General features: G+C 37.3%; 1 protein-coding gene across 2 annotated transcripts in view; it reads left to right on the top strand.

Moving 5' to 3' along the window:
• Positions 1-17799, top strand: part of PFKP (phosphofructokinase, platelet) — a 90241-nt gene that overhangs the window by 59331 nt on the left and 13111 nt on the right. The window contains exons 14-17 of one of the 2 annotated variants that reach the window (XM_069086534.1): positions 1229-1299; positions 3464-3551; positions 4526-4678; positions 13692-13844. In XM_069086534.1, coding sequence (XP_068942635.1) covers positions 1229-1299; positions 3464-3551; positions 4526-4678; positions 13692-13844 — 465 coding nt within the window. The remainder of the gene's footprint in view (positions 1-1228; positions 1300-3463; positions 3552-4525; positions 4679-13691; positions 13845-17799) is intronic. The other variant, XM_069086533.1, reaches the window with a different exon arrangement.

Below are 17799 nucleotides of genomic sequence, written 5' to 3'. Positions count from 1 at the left end.
GAGGAAAGACAGAAAATATGGGAATCAAAGGCATCTTGTGTGTATTTGACAGGACAGAAGTCTTCAGACACGTGTTGAGACGAATATGAAAGGAAGGAATTCAGCAGGCAAAGAGTTTTTTCCAGACGTGGGGGATGACACAAAAGTATAGGGTAATCAGAAGAGTATAGGAAGAGATTGGAAGAGGACTATCAAAATACTTTGGCTAGGGTGTGAGTATATGAAGGCTACTAATATGAAACAAGGTTGCAAAGGTAGTTTGAAGCAAGGTTATTGAGCATCTTGAATGACAAAGGAAGAAGTGTGTATATATATATATATATATAATCTTCCAGGTAATGACCACCTAAAGCTTTTCAATAAGAGAGTTCATATTTGTTCCTTAGGAAATTTATCCTGACAGCTATGTGAAGGATGGATTGGAGAGAGAGTTAGAGAGATAGGTTAAGCTGCTGCTATAATTCAAATGTGAGGGTAATGAGGGTGGTGGTAGTATGAAAAAAGAGGAGGGGACGGATACTACAGAGGTACCCAGATCGTAGAGAGGAAAGGAGAGGGAAAAAGTCATGCATGAGTCAAGCCTGAATGACTGGGAGAGTGTTGGTACAATCTGTAGAAACAGAAAAATGAATAAGCTGTAAGAAGAGGAGGGGCATGTTTGAGGAAGAGGAAAGAAAAGTTGAGTTTTGGTGAGTTTTAATGACATCCAGACAGGAATGTCTAGCAAGCTATTGGAAAAATGAGACGGATGCCAAAGGAAGAAGTCAGAGCTGGAACTGGAAAGTAGGACATCTCTGAAATTATTATGTTGAAATTTGTTGTATGATTTTGAAAAGAGAAGCAACTGAATATCATAGGGATTTTGGTTTCATGTAATCCTCTCTTCTTGGTATAGAGAAATGCTTGTGTTTGTTGATATCTGTCAACCTCAGGATAACAACTTTTAAAAAAAATTTTAAAAATTCAGAGCTGGGGACATAGATTTGTGAGTCATTTGCCTAGAGGTGATGTCTAAAGCTGCAGGAAAGTAGATGAGACTTTGTGACTGAGAGAGGGAGAGAGGAAGAAGAGTGGAACCACTAAAGGAGATGGAGCTGTGGTCTGACAAGCTTATGAGAAAGTACCAAGAAAGGAGGAAGGTTTGTCTGCAACATGATACAAAATCCAAACTATTTTTAAAGGTTGCCTAATTTCATTATCTGGAGGTTAATTGATTTTTACATTTTAGATAAAAGAAATCTCCTGGGGAGCTGTTGGAGGTTGGACTGGCCAAGGAGGATCCATTCTTGGCACAAAACGGTAATTTTTCCATTTTGGCTCTTTCTGATCCCACATTGAAGAAGCTAGGTATTGTTATAATGAACCCTGTTGTTAAAACGAATGAGGGTACTGAAGATTCATGTCTTTTTTTCAGCACTCTCTATTCCCTATCCATAAATGTCTTTGGAAGGAGCCACTGAATTGGCTACTAACTGTCCCTTCCTACATGAAGTATCAGTGGCCATACTCTCCTGCTTCTTTTAGCTGTTCATGACTGAGGAATGTCTTGCCATTCACCATCCTTACTGTGATAGCAAACTCAAGTATTTATCAAAGCAAGACAAAGGAGAAAAATTTATTGGAACTATACCTTCCTTCTATAAGAGGTCAATATTCCCAAGCATTTAAAATGCAAGGCAGTAATAAATACCCTTTGGCTTTTTAACATAAAAGTAAAATTTTTTGATCTAAGTTAAACTATGTTGCCTCATTATGCAGCAGCCACTGTGGACTTTCTAAAAGAATTAAACACTGTAAGAACATTGACTTGCATATGCAGTGACAAAATAGGCTGTCTGGCATTCTTGCTCAGGTGTCTGGGGAAATGTAAACCAGGTTTCAGAGTTGTTACCTGAGTAACCCCAAAAGGAGATATGTCTTCAATTAGAGAAAATCTCTATTTATTCATTTATAGTTAGCAATTTGTATTCTGGGTAATGATAGCTAGGTCCAAATTGGTGAGAATGATGAAATATTCTGAATTTGTCCCATATATCTAATTTCATACTGTTCAAAATTATGATTATGTAAACTATGAGAATTGATTCCAGTCCAATGGAATTCTGTAGTATGAATTCAAATGATGTGATTACTTTGGGGGATTCATTGTTCATTATTATTCAGGATCTAGCTGTATATATTCTCCTTAATGAGTGTTCCTACTACCACCATATGTGCATAACCAATTTCAAAAAGTTCAGAGTACAAAAAATGTAGGGAACTACCACCATATGTGTGTAGCCAATTTCAAAAAGTTCAGAGTACAAAAAAGGTAGTTAACACGATGAAATAAACCTGAACATAATTTAATCTTTTGAGGATTAAGAAGGTACTATAAGATCTTGATGGTGCTTCAAGGTTGTCATTAAAATATCATTTGTAAAATTATGTGAATGTTGGGAAGAAAAAAGATTTTAGCTACTTAAATTTTCTGACTATTTGGATTCTGGACAAATGAGTTTTATCAGAACAGGAGAATTGTCTCAGCCCTTTGCTTTGGCCTCTTAAGTATCTCCCAGATCTAGGTATAATTCCACCTGTAGTGTTTGCCTGTCCTCTGAATGTCTTCTGATTTTCTCAGGCTCTGTGGACTGAATGTCACAAAGCCACAATGACTCCTCCAGAGCCTCTTTACTGATGCTCTCATTTGGACCTTTGGTAATGCCAAAGAACTCTTCAACCTCATTTCTCAGGGTCTAGTTTCCTAGACGTGATTTCAATTCGAAGCTGTGGACAAGTCGTGACAGCTTTGAACATGTTCAGTTCAAAGCCACCTACAAGTGAGATCTGAAGTTTCACAATGTGTCCTTAATGTAAGCTGGCATGATTTTTGTGGTCCTGTCCTGCCCCATTTTCATATAGTAACTAGTCCTACTTTTTTGTGACACGAACATAAAAGAAACCTTGACATTTTCTTTGACACACATGGTCTAAATATCTGGCATCATGGTCCAAATCTGGCATCCATTAGGATAGTGATATCTTTTGAAATAGATTAGGCTCCATGAAAGGAAAAGCAGATATAAATGGTTGTAATTTAGTTATAAGTGCAATATGGGAAGCTCAGGAGACTCAGGTCCACTTAGGGTCAAATTTCCTCATTCATCCGGAGAATATCTTAGCATTTCTTTTTGAAAACCCATTCTTGTGGTCCTTGATTTCTGGCTGCTGCTGTTTCTTGGAGTAGTTTTCTTAGGGATGCCATGTTTGTATCTGTTTGCTAACTTTCTTGGATTGTTGAAATGTGAGAAAACCATTCTATTTTTTATTGAAACTGTTACTGTGGTTGGTGGTGAAGGGAGACAGGAGATGCTGAAGTCATATTCATCACTGACTTTGCTCAGGCATGGTCACCACCTGAATGTTTCACCAGTTTTTCAGATATTTAGAGTTTGACCTCACTTCTTGATTTAACTCTTTTTAGTACTCTTCCTGCAAAGCTTTTGGAGAAGATTGCTGAACAGATGCGTACACATAATATCAATGCTCTTTTGGTTATTGGTGGATTTGAGGTACATTGTTCTGTTTTTCTATTCGCTTGCTTGTTGGCTTTCTTAGTCTTAAGTATTGTAATCTATGTCTCCAAGCATGCATAATACTGTCTTTGAAATCCTTCAAAAGTTGAGATAATACAATTAAATTTTCCATCCCAATCCTATACTTATCCTATACTTACTAAATGTGAGGCAAAAGACAGTGGTCACTCCAGTGGATCTGGGAGCCTAATGCTGGGAGTAGATGGTATTTTTCATTTTGCAGATCCCTATTGAACAATGCCAAGTCCTCCTAGAAAGGATTCTTATCCATATCCTCCAATGGATTTGCCATAGGGTTGAAGGGTAAGGAGTGTTCACTAAACATGAGGGACACAGACTTCACTTTAGAAAGTTTTGCTAAATAGATGTGGCATCAGTTTCCAAGACCTATGAAATCCCAAATTTGCTATGCAAGAAACATCCAGGTTTATTTATCTTCCTAGTTATAGGAAAGAAAGCCAGTCAGAGCTCTGGTCTCTGGAGCCTTTGTTAACTATTTTGTTCAGTGAATTCTGTTGTATTTCTTTAATCGGAAATTCACTGATCATCATAGAATGTAGACAGTCTTAAAAATCCTAATACATGTTGGGAGTCCAGTCTTAAATTAAAAAAAGCATATTTCTTCCTAGATTTTAGATTAATTTATATATGAAAAATTGCTATATTGTTTTGAGAGGAGATTTTAATCCTTTTATATAGGAGATGAGACTGGATTGGGGTGGCTCTGTCATTGTTCCTTTAAAAAATACTATTTCTGTTTTATGTTTCCTAATGCATTTTTATGTTGCTTTTTAGTGGTTCCATGGTATCTCAGTGTGTGACTTCTGTGCTGTGGTAGAGGTGGCTCTCCCTGTGGCTTTCTTGTGCTTCTATTATTCCAATGATGTCCACTTTTTTCCTCCCCCTAACATCCCTAATTGTGTATACTGTACCTGTACCTCACCCAATAGGCCTACCTGGGATTGCTGGAACTGTCAGCTGCCCGTGAAAAATATGAGGAATTCTGTGTTCCTATGGTTATGGTTCCTGCAACTGTATCCAACAATGTACCAGGTTCAGATTTCAGCATTGGTGCAGATACTGCTCTGAACACTATCACTGATGTAAGTCTGTGCATGTCTACTCAGCCTTCAGGCTAATACTAATGGTGAAATTGGAGGCACCTCTTTTACATACCAGTGTACTGGAAACAGTCTGCTTCAGCATTTGGGTCCTTCTACTGACAAATGCATCTGGGTTTTTTAATGGTTAGTCTACAGAAATGGTCTTTTTTTTTTTCTTAACTAGACTACACACATTTTTTACATAGCTTATAAAACATTATGTAGTTCATATTTTCCAGGAATGATTCATTTAGTGATAGTGTTCTTTTATAGCCTACAAAATAAAATAGAAGTAGGTCAAAATAGAGTTTAGACCAGAGATGTCAAACTCATGACTAGTAGCAGCAACTCCCATGGGTGACCTAAACCATATTAACAAGTAATTGGGAAATGCTTAACAAGATAAATAAAAATATAATACAACATAAATAATGTTAATTTTTGGTTTTCAAAAATCATTATGAAACCTACAGACATATGTTTCTATTTTGGATTTACCTTTATTATTAAAGTGTTAATGTTCCCAATGTATGAATTCTCCTCCCCCCCCCTGATTTTTTTTAAAATACTGAGACCATGGAGGTTTGCATGAGCTTAAGAGTTCATCATTTGGTGCTTTGAACCAAACTGCCTTTCTGTTTCCTCTGCAGTTTTGATTTTGACTGGGTACACTTAGTTTCTTCCACTGTAAAATGAAAATGTGAAAGAAAAACAGATGATTTCACATCTGGAGCTAGAATTTACTTTGATTAGTTTAGATGACTTAAAGGCATACTCCAAACACTTCCTATTTGGCAAAACTCAGTATGTAGGTGGTTATCTCTTCACATTTTGGATTTTTCTTTTAGTTTATAATGCACTTTTCCCTTCTTAATTTGTACTTGAAAATTCTGATTTTTATTTTGCAAAGGAACCTAGATCTTGTTTTGAGGTTTATATATTTAGTGTTCTTTGACATCAGACTGATTCCTAGTACTGGTAAATAAAAGGTGGGGATTTTTTCCACAAAAACTGAAGCCCAACTTAAGCCAGGTAAGTAAAGTTCATGCTCCTTGCTTTTCTATTCTTTGATAATCTTTCCACACTGACCTAACTTGAGATCTTCAGGCAATATTCATGGATGAATTTCCTTTTCAGGACACTAACTAACCCTAGAAAAGTCTCCCACTTGGGAGTTTCCTACATTGCTCTGCCAGTATCCATCTATTAAAATTACTAAGCATGACCTAAAAATTGCTTTTATTCCTTCTTTCCTGCCACTTGCTTGAGGGAATGGTGTTTCTCTTTGCATTACTTGCAATAAAATCATACTGAAATGCTTAATAAATTGTGCCTAAATAAACTTCAAGTACAGAAACATTGTAAATTTGAAGTTAATTTAAAATCATTTAACATTAATAAGATGTTTTTGTGCATTAATCTGAAAGTTAATATGGATTTATAATATATGAGAAGTATGCCTTTTAAATGTAAAGGGAAAAAATATATAAAGGAAGTGAGATTTGATGATCTTTAAAGTTGAATGTTAGTAACAGAACAATAGCTTATATAATGGTGTTGACTTTATTTGTGTCATGGACTCCTTTGGCAGTTTGGTGATACTTGTAAGTTCACAGACATGTCTCTCCCCCCCCCCCCCCCCCCACACACACATACACACATACACACACCCTTAAATCTATCCATGGTCCTTGTGGCTCATGTTTTATATCTGTGCTTGGCCAGTTAGCTTTTGCACAGAAGTGGGAGGTGAGGGGGATGGGCCAAGAACAAACCCAAAACTACAAAACTTAAAACTTTAGCTCTAGACTAAATCTCTAACCTCAAGCATTCCTCATAAAGGAGACCAGGCAAGAAGATTTTACCAGCTCAGCGTAGACATTCTACAGCAACTACTAAAATGTCTTTGTCTCAATCTTGGATCAATAGTGGCTTAGGCAAGAGCACATTTTAGTTATTGTAGTAAAGAGGAAGTAAACTGGTATTACCAAGAAAGTGACTAAGAAGCCAATTTACATTGGAGATGTAGAATCTTCTTCTTTTCCCTACTGAACCTATCTCCTTTTTTAGTCCTCTGTTACACTAAGCTCCTCTGAATGGAAATCTCACTCCTTACCCTTGGGAGAATCTTATTCCATTTTGGAGACAGTAGGAGTATAGTCTTTATGCCTAAACTTGTAGTCAAATGTTAATGATGGATGGTATTTAAACTCCTGTTTACCAATCTTTTTCAGTACCTCTGTGACAGGAAACACTGCTATGGATGGCAATAGGAATTGAGACACCGTGATGCTAAAAATAAGATCAGTCAACTAATTAAAAGCATTTATTAAGTGCCTACTATTTGCTAGGGCAGGTTTTAGCTGTTTTTTTTTGGGGGGGGGGCATGGAGTTAATCATGGGAACCTTGAAGTAACTTTTACATTTAAAGATGGCTTTTTAACTGGTTACATTCTAATACTTTTAAGAAATGGCAAACAGTATTCTCTATCTATAAACTTTTACTGCTTCTGCTATAATCAAAAGTTTCTTTTCAAAATTCAGACTTTTTGTTTTCAAGTAAAGTTTTTGAAGTATAGTCATTGTGTTCAGGGATGTCTTGGGGTATGGAAGTTGAAGTGGCTTTTACATGCAGATAAGATGTGGTTCTCCTGTATTCTGCCTTGTTTTCCAGAGGGACTAATGTTATTTGGGCTTTTAAAAAATATTTTTCATTGATTTTGTTAAATATTTTCCAATTCCAATTAAAATAATTTTCAACTATCATCTTTTAAAAATTTTGAATTCCAAATTCTCTCCCATTCCTCTCCCCTCCTTGAGAAGGTAAGCACTTTGATTTCTATTATACATGCAAGGTCATGCCAAAAATATTTGCATATTAGTCATGTGGCAAAAGAAAATGTAAACAAAATACAAAATAAAAATAAAGCAAAAGGAGTTAATTTTATCAGTGAATTTTTGTACCTTTATTAGACAATTTTGTTTTTTCAAGGTGTTATTCTTCATTTAAAAAACAAAACAATTTTGTGCCTCTTTTACTGAAGGGTTGTCTTTTTATAATTTTCTTCCTTTGCTTTCATTTCTTTTTGCTTTTTGGAGGAGCCTTTGGGGTTAAGTGACTTGCCCCAAGGTCACAAGTCTAGTTTTTGTGTTAAGTGTCTGAGGCCAGATTTGAACTCCTGACTCCAGGGCTGGTGCTCTATTCATTGTGCCATCTAGCTGCCCCTGCTTTTATTTCTTTACCTAATTTTTCCTCTACAATTCTAATTTTATTTTGGAAATAATTTTTTAGGTCTTCTAAGAGTTCTTGTTGGGCTTGTGTCCAATTCACATTTTTCTTTGAGGTTTTGCTTGTAGTTTGTTTTGATTTCTTTGTCCTCTTCTGAGTTTGTGTCTTGACCTTCCCTATCACGATACTATCTTTTTATAGTCAGGTTCTTTATGTTGTTATTTTGTTGTTCGTTTTTCCACAGTATTTCTTGATCTGGAATTTTATATTAATGTCGTGCTGTGTTCCTAGCTAGGGGTGAGGGGGAAGGCCCTGTCTCAAGTGTCAGGCTTTTTCATACTGCTGTTTTCAGAACTTCCGGAGTGATATGATCTGAGAAGAGGTATGGTCACTGCTATCTTGTTCTGCACTCTGGCACTTTCCCCAGGAAGGATTCATTCTCACTTGATCCTGGAAGTGATATTGCCTTTCAGTGTTTTTACTCCCTTTTGTTCCTCTCTGCCCTTGAACTATGACCCAGAAGTGGATATAGGCAATAGAGCTGCCGAACAATGTCTAGTCCTGCATCTATTGCTAGTACAGGTACCTTCTAATCTCCTTCTGTCTAGCTGCCAGGCCCCCTTACCCTCTCTGCTTTGAGAGCTCCCAAAGCTGCTGCTATTTCTGTCTCTACCACTTAGTCCCACCACTGGTGTTTCAACCATGTGGGCTCTGGGCCAGCCTGCACCCGTGTAGCAGCAAGCACCCCAGCAGCCCCAGGGTGTTTGCCAACACAGGTTCTTGGATCTGCTTTGATAAAGGAAAGCAACTCAAAAGGGGTTAACAAGCTTACTTTAATCAGTCAAATATGTATCATTTACCTAGTTCAGGGGAAAAAGGTCAGCACCCTGAACTTCAGAATATACAGACAGAATTATCAAGACAGAGAAACAGATCAAGTAGACAGCTTTCCAAACTGTCCCACCATTATATATCCATACCAAATCAACATCTGGGTTTTTCAAAGCCGGGGGGCTCTGGACAATGGCTTCCCAGAGTTTCATCTGATCAAATCACAGAACACTTCTCAAAGTGAGCCCCAAAACAAAGCTATACATCACGGCTTATACAGCCTTCTCCTGGCTCAGAGAATGTAACAACCTTATTGACTCACTGCCCAATCAAAAAGTATCTACTGAAAAACAAGCCTCCCACCCCAGGCTCCAGGTACACTTTAGCCTAGGGGCAGGGAAGATCTTAAAAATTTACATTCCCATTACAACCCATATCACAGATTTCTCTCTCTTCCCTCATATTGTTTGGGGCTGGAAGAATGTCTCATTATGACCAATTGTTGACTCTGCCACTCCAGAATTCATTTTGAGGCATTATTTTAAAGTTGTTTTGAGGGGAATATTGGGAGAGCTTGGCTGAATGCTTTTCTACCTTGGCTCTGTCTCTGGAAGTCCACCCTGATTTTGACTTTTAACTTCAATCTGTTAGGAGCTGAGTGTAATACCTATGAAAGGCAGTTATTTTCTAAGAAAGAAACTCAGGATTGAGTCACAACAAAAGGCAGTGTCCCCAGCTGCAAAATAATGCATAACACTGTAAGTTGGAAATTCCCAGAGAACTTCTGGTTCTATCTTTACTATACTGTTTTATCCCTTGTAGTTTCCTTGTTTGTAACCTGGGAATGGCAGTACATGCTTTTATTTCATAGAGTTAAGTGAAAGTTAATTAGTTTTTCTTCTTTTGAACTTAATACCAAATAGAATGGGAGTTTATATACACACACACACACACACACACACACACACACACACACACACACACACACATATTAGAAAAGAGAAGACTATAGGTGAAACTGTAGGTATCTTATGTACAGCTTGCTTTTCTGATTAGACTTCTTAAAAATCAGTTTTACATTATTTTCAACTACCTAGGGCTAGGGGATGTTTTCATGTTTGAGAATTTCATCTTTTGAGGAAGTAATGGAATTGAGTAGTAGGTACAAATCATATGGTAGGTAATTTTACCTCTGGTTTCTGGTTGCCCAGAAACCTTGGGCTCCAAGGAATTATATTGGCTTAGTAATTGCATCATTTCAATATCTAGGTCAATCTGTCATAAAGGAAATATTTTCTACTTGTACACATTTTGATGATCTCATTTAAATAAGAGTCCTATGTTAGCTGCTGTTATATTCATTTGAAAAATCAATAAGCCCAGAAGCATGTGTCTCTAGATTAAGAGATGACCTAGTCTCTCCCTGCACCCAAACCATTTGTCTGTTTTTAGATAAGCAATATTTAATTTATTAAAGCTCATCTAAGGAGTATTGAATTGGGCCAGAGTCTTCACTTTACAGGAATTGGGATGTGTCTCTAGAATGTGAAGAGATGACCTAATCTCTCCCTGAATCCAGGTCATTTGACTGCTTTTAGATTAGCAATATTTATTTTATTATGGCTCATTTAACAAGTATAAAATTGGGCTGGAGTCTTCACTTACAGGATAGAGTCTGCTCCCATTAGTAGCTGCTGTGAGGAATAAGATTACTAAGTGTGGTGCAGCAAGAGGAGCCTTCTGTTTGATGTAGTACTTTTGTAGTCCTAAGGATTTTTTTTTTTTTTTTTGCTACTTTGCTACTATTATCAGTGGGCATTTGCTGCTGGAAGGCGGTCAGCCAGGGCCTTCCAAAATCCATCATTGATAAACCATCTGTCTTTCAGAATCTATCTTCCTCCCTCTGATGCTCCCTAATTGGTTTTCTGGCACAAACTGGTACCCACTAGGAATAAACAGTCATAGAATATTAAAAATGTTGAGGTCTTGGAACAAACTTTAATCTGCTATTTGTGTTTAAGTCAATTTTTTTTTTTAAAGCAATTGGGGTTAAGTAACTTGCTCAAAGTTACACGGCCAGTTATTTCTGGGTGTGGTGCTAAGTATCAGAGCCCAGATTCAATCCCAGGTCATCCTGACTCTGGGGCCAGTGCTCTTACTCACTGTGCCACCTGGCCGCCCCTACAAGTCAGTTTTTTATTTGTCAACAATTTTACCCATCTTCCAACTATAAGTATCTCTCATAGATGTTTCTATGGAAAATAGATTTCCCAGTATGTGTGTCATAAAGGCACAGATGGCCTTTTTTACAGTTTTTACAAGTATCTGTCTTGTAATATTTGAGAAAGATTATTTAGGAAGTTCTAACAACTGTATGAAGTCCATAATAGAAACATTTTTGTTTCATCAAATACATTATTTTGCCTTAGTATACAGCACCAATACACTGAAATATATTAGATGCTGCTATTGAGTATCATTGAAACCTTAGCTAGTACCCATAACCATTTCAGACCTGAAATTATTTCTTTGTTAAACTGGATCTCTTCTGTAGTATACATAAATGAAGAACATTTGGGTTTCCTTAGACATGTTGAAAACATTTTCGGTTGGTATTGGCAGTACAACCAACTTATGGCAAAGCTTGTCCTTTTTATAGAAGTTACCATAAGCTTTAAGTGACCTGTGCTCACCCACCCACCACTATTTCATTCCTTGAGCATGCTATGCTGTTTGAAAATTTTCCTTTTTCCAGGAGTCTCATGGGAGTCAAGGGGGAGTGGAATGTGTAACAATATAAAAAATTACTAGTGGCTTCCAAGGGTTGATAAAAACAAATTTAATTTTCATTTCAGGGACTACAAATGACAGGCTTGACAAGCCTAAGCAGGCTCCTGTTTTTGCTTGTTTGATGAAGTCACAATTGGACCCTTTTCAAAAAGCAGTCTGTTCAAAGGCGTGGTTTCCTTCCTCATGTCACTCCAGCATCTTGAGTGATAGGGAAGGACACTCACCCTTACACTAATGAAAAAGGCACTGGAAGGTTCCGTAGGGTTCTAGCCTGATACCATTATGGTATGAAAGTGATCTCGGAAAGCCATGCTACTTCTGAGTATGCTCCAGGAAACAGACTGTATCTACTTTCTGAGGACCAACCTATGTAGATACATACGAAGAGGCTCATCAGCAATAGGCTGGCTACTTGTAATGAATTCTTTGGCCATGGTAACCTATGAAACAAAGGGTCCATTCAAGCTGACCTAAATTTGCTGGATGGTTCTGTAGTGAAGTAAGAGAACGCTGGCTTAGTTTCTTGGAAAATAAATTATATATCCTCTGGAAAGTAATAATAGTTTATCCAGTACTAGTTTTGTAATACTAGTTCATTTTTCATACTAGGAAATCACAGGAAGCCCAAAAAACCCACCCCAAATATACCTCATTTCATATTAAATTGGTTTAAGTGAATGCAATCATGGGATAACATGCAGGGACAGCAGTCAGTAAAGAAAAGTATCAATCCTTTCGTGGAAGAAGATCTCAAACTGACGGTAGGTCATATCCATTAATTTCTCCCTGGTGCTGATGCTGGTGGTGGTGAGAAAAGACTACTTATCCATAACCTTGTCTATAAAAGATTTTATAGTGACTCAAGCCAAATCTCAATGAAGGAATTATCCCTAATGTTAACATAAGTGGATCTAATTGGCTAAATATTCTTTATTAATTCTCTATTTGAATGTTAATCAGAAATTCTTGAGGTGCTAACCAAAAAGTCACAATAGTAGATAATTCCATTTAGGTCCCTTTGACAGCAAAACTTAAAGTATGTTAGGGTTTTAAGGTGAATAATTGGATTCATGCAAACCTGGGGCAGCTAGGTGGCACAGTAGATAGAGTGCTGGGCCTGGAGTCTCTAGGTGGACTCATCTTCCTGAGTTCAAATCTTGCCTCAGACACTTTAGCTGTGTGACCCTGGGCAAGTCATTTAACCCTATTTCCTTCATTTCCTCATCTGTCAAATGAACCGAGGAAGGAAATGGCAAGCCACTCTACTACCTTTTGCCAAGAAAACCCTAAATGGGGTCATCAAGAGTTAGACATGACTGAAACAACTGGACAACAAAGCCACCCAAATTCATATAGGCTAGTTACCCAGGCAAGGGATGTAAATTATCGAGAGGTAGAAATAAGAGAATTCTTACAAGGAAGGAGAAAGCTTCTCCTGGACAGCTTCAAAGAAGTAACCATGGAAATCATCCCAGGGAGAAAGAAGAGCATATAAACAATTAATTGGTCTAAAGTATACTGGCATGCTTGGTAAATGTATGTTTTAAATCATTTACTTTTGGGCAATGATGGAATTAGGAATGTGGCTAACTTTTCACGTGTGTCTATGATGCCTGAGGTCTGAGGCAATCTATCCCATTCTTCTTGGCCTCTTTGCAGTGTTGTTGATGGGTTATTGTTTGGTATTGATAAGAATTTGCTTTATCCTGAAGCAACAAGAAGAATGGTATTTTATTGCTTTTAATTTTTGTTAAATTTTAGCTCTGCTAACTTTTATTAGAAGGTTCAATCTGATTTTCTTCCTTTAAAAAAGTCCAATATAGAATCACATTACCAATTTAACCTCCTAGAATAGCTGCACTAACTCTTCTGTCACTCATGCTTCCATCTCAGATTTGCCAATTCTCACTAACCTCCTGCTTTTCAGAAAAGGATTGTGCCAATGTGACACCTCAGTGCATTGTTGTAGATTTCACTGCCCCGCTCCATATTCTTTTCAGATTTCATTTTGCTCCTATGAACTGCATGAGACAAATGTATTTGCCACCAGAAAAAGCCAGTCCTCTTCCTCACGTGCAAGGAACCACCATATAACCACTTAGTAACTGATAAGTATGGAATGCATGGTGTGGATTGCTAATGATATTTGTACTGCTACTCCAGGGTTATGAGAGTTGTATACAGCTAGCTGAGGCACGTCCCCGGTATAAGGAATTTTGCATCCCTATGTGCATTTTGCCTGCTACTATTAGCAACAATGTACCAGGCACAGATATGAGCCTTGGTAGTGACACTAGCCTGAATGCTATTGTGGAGGTAAGAGAAGACCATTTCTGTGTTCTTGTCAATTTGTTATTACTATAATAAGAATAACCAGTTAAGAAGTCTTAGAGCCTTAATTTTTCTTAAAAAAATTTTTTTGTTTGTTGATTTTTTTCAGGTAACAGATTTAAAAAAAAAAATGAATCCCTCTTCCATTATCTCCCCTCCCCCACAGTTTTGTTGAAAGACAAGCAAATACCTTCAGTACATATGTTCATAGTTCAGCAAAACAAATTCTCACATTAGCCACGCCATCTTAATTTGTCAAGGCTACTCCTTGAGACCAAAAGATAAATATTAAATATTTATGGACTTTAGCAAACTAAATCTGCTGTTCTTTTCTCCCTCCTTCTCCAGTACCTAGTGTCATGCCATATCTAGCTAGGTCAGGAACGCTTTTTCAAGAGGAGTTTTTAGTCTTGTATTAAGCATACATAATAAGTCAGACATAGACATGGGAATGAACACTTCTGTGTTACTTAAGCAAAGGGAGGGCAATATTTATCCACAAATTGTGTAAGAATATCTGATGTTTTTTTCTTGAAAAAAAAAAACCAGCTGGTTTTCCTTGAGGGCTGGGGAACAAAACAAAACCAAGTGGAATAGATGAGTGGTTCCTCACAGGAAGGTCATGGATCTAATAACTAAAGCAAGTTCATTTTATTGCAGAAAAAAGCTCTAAGTCCATTAGATTAGATATGGTAGCTAAATTAGAAAAAACTTTGAGAATACCCACCTACTGGGAGTTAATTAAGCCATCACTTGGCACATTTCAGTCATTCTGATGAGCTCACTCCTCCTTACCTTGGGTGAGCAGTTTATCAACAATCCATTTCTCTGACCTTCAGTACATAGACACACTATATATGGAACATAGATAGTGACAAATAGATGTACTTGGTGTCTCCACCCCCAATCTGGATTTTGAGACCACAGCTAGCCATTTACTGAGTCTGAATGACATTAGTACAATGGCCTTGTTTTATAGAGCGCACTAATGTGGCAATCATTGTGAATAGTTCTGAAGACTTTTTCTACCAGTGGCGTATACCCCATGTACAAGGAGAAGGGTAATTGGAAGCAAGAAATTGTATCAATAATATGCTCCCTGTGCAAAACTCAAAAAGGATGTTGATTTTCAAAGATTTTCTCAATTTAGTTTCTTTTGGTTCAGTCAGAAGGACCAGTGTACTTCCTCAGGAGATTATTCTACTTTGCATTTTCTATAAATATTGTAAGCCCTGTTGAGAACTCCCCTAGTACTGGATGGTTAGTTGTTATCCCGTCTTTCAGGCTTTTAGCCCAATTTGGTTGTGGGTTTTGGAGGTTACAGGACTATATACAGAAGCACATAGAGCCAGAAAGGCCATTGGACAACATCTAGTTCAACAGATAGGTTGTGTTTGTCCAAACTCAAAACTTAGCTCCTGATGATATTTAACAATAAATATTTGTTGAAAAGGCTTGAAAGTCATGGAAAAGAAAGGGCAAATTATCCTTCCAGCATCTGGCTATGTATATCCTACACTATACTCTCTGGCAACTAAGCCTGCTTAGTTCAATGAAGTTTTATTCTAATCTGGTCAGTTTGTTATGAGAAATCTGAGAAGGCATCTTAGATGGACAGTTTTGCACAAATATTTTGGAAGAATGTTATAATACTTTAGTAGTATGATAGAGCACCAAGCTAAGAGTCAGCCAGCTTAGTGCAGTTCTGCCTTTAGCTACTGTGTGTGCCTTTGTGTAGCTCACTTTCTCTAGGCCTCAGTTTCATCTATAAAATGAGAAATTTGGATTAAATAGGCCTTAGTTTCTCTAACTCTAAGATTCTTTGGCTCTTAACTATATAATTTCGCTCATGGTGGTTTCTATGTGTTTATTTGTTTTATAGTCATTTGTTAATCATTTGTACAGGTGAAGAAATACACTGGTGTGATCATAAGCCCTACTAGGTAGAGGACATGGCCTAGGCACAGTAATTAGATTCATGGCATGGAACCATGGCTTCAACTGTAAGATGAATCACAACTTGGCCATGAGGACTGTGTTCTACTTTTGCCACAGCATTGTGTGGTCTGGGGGTCATAGTCTTCCAGCTGTGTAGTAAGGGGTCACTCTTTTGCCAGGATGCCCAAATGCCACATTAACTAATAGCTCCCAAGGTATACCACACAGATAATCCTTATGTGGATAGTAGTTATGCTGATTTTTGGCAGAAGCCCTTTTATGTGGACTCAGTATAATGTTGGTTAGAAATAATGTGCATTTCCCATTATATGTTGCAGATGTGAGTGAATATATAATTTATTTCTAACCCTGTGGATCTCATAAATCAGGTTGTTTCTTTTTTTCCTTTTAAACTGAGGTCAGACTCAGTGAGCTAAATCAAAACCTAACATTAGTTTACATGTCATTCATTTATTTGTGTATATTTAGTATTTTATTTCCCCCTACTTACATATAGAAACAATTTTTAACATTTGTTTTTAAAACTTTAAGTCCGAAATTCTCTTCCTCCCTCCCCACCCCAACCCCTCATTGAGAAGGCAAGCAATTTGATATAGGTTACATACATGTAGTCATGCAAAACATTTCTATAGGAGTCATATTGTGAAATAAAATGTATACAAAAAAAACTTTTAAAAGTATGCTTCAATAATCTGTATTCAGACACCATAAATTATTTCTCTGGGGACTGAAAGTATTTTTCATCATAAATACTTTAAAACTGTCTTGAATCATTGTATTTCTGAGAATAGCCAAGTCATTCATAGCTGATCACCTTAGAATACTGCTGTAAATATGTACACAGTACATTTCACTTTGCATCAGCCCATGCAAGTCTTTCCAGGTTTTTTTGAGAGCATCTTGCTCATTTCAGTACAACAGTTATTCCTTCACAATCACATAACACAACTTGTTTAGCCGTTCCCCAATTGATGGGCATCCCCTCAATTTCTCATTCTTCCCCCACCCCGAAAAGAGCTGCTATAAACATTTTTGTACATATAGATCTTTTTCTTTTTTTAATCTCTTTTGGGATACAGACCTAGTATATCTAGCAGCATTGCTAGGTCAAAGGGTATGCATGGTTTTATAGCCTTTTGGGTGTAGTTCCAAATTGCTCTGCTGAATGGTTGGATCAGTTCACAAATCCACCAACAGTGCATTAGTGTCTCATTTTTCGCACATCCCCTCCAACATGATATTTTCTGTCTTATTCGTCAATCTAATAGGTATGAGTTAGTACCTCAGAATTGATTTAATTTTGCATTTCTCCAATCAATCATGAGTTAGAGCATTTTTTCATATGGCTTCAGACAGTATTGATTACTTCATCTGAATACTGATCATATCTTTTGATCATTGATTAGGTTCTCCTATATGACTGAGAAATGAGGCCTTTATCAGAGAAACTTGTTTCAAAATTTTTTTCACAGTATTGCTAACTGTATTTATTTCTCTCCATCCTTTCCCCCCACCCCCCATTTATTCTATTCTCTTCCTCCTCAAGAATGTTTTGCTTCTGACTACCCCTCTGCCCATTCTTCCTTCCCTTCTATTACCCCAACCCCTTCCTCTCCTACTTTTCTGTAGGATAAGATAGATTTTTATATCCAATTGAGTGTGTAAGTTTACATGGCTAGGCAACTGGGGTTAAATGACTTGGTCAAGGTCACACAACTAGTAAGTGTCAAGTGTCTGAAGTAAAATTTGAACTTAGGCCCTCCTGATTTCAGAACTGGTGCTCTATCCACCATGATACCTAGCTGCCCCTTTATTTTCTTAACTTCACCCAGAGTCCAGGAAACCAAAAGCAAAGCTTTTATGCTAATGAATACTATCTTCCAATATCATTTGGCCTACTCAGGTGGAATCCCCAATTGAAAATATTGCCCTTTGGTACCTGGTTCCTTTCCCTTTGTCCTCAGCAATTCCTTACACAAAA

This window comes from Petaurus breviceps, unplaced genomic scaffold, assembly GCF_028583685.1.
Source record: "Petaurus breviceps papuanus isolate PSGF00001 unplaced genomic scaffold, PetGlider_PUasm1.0 178, whole genome shotgun sequence".
Lineage (NCBI taxonomy): Eukaryota > Metazoa > Chordata > Mammalia > Diprotodontia > Petauridae > Petaurus > Petaurus breviceps.
This window is presented reverse-complemented; position numbering and strand designations above follow the sequence as displayed.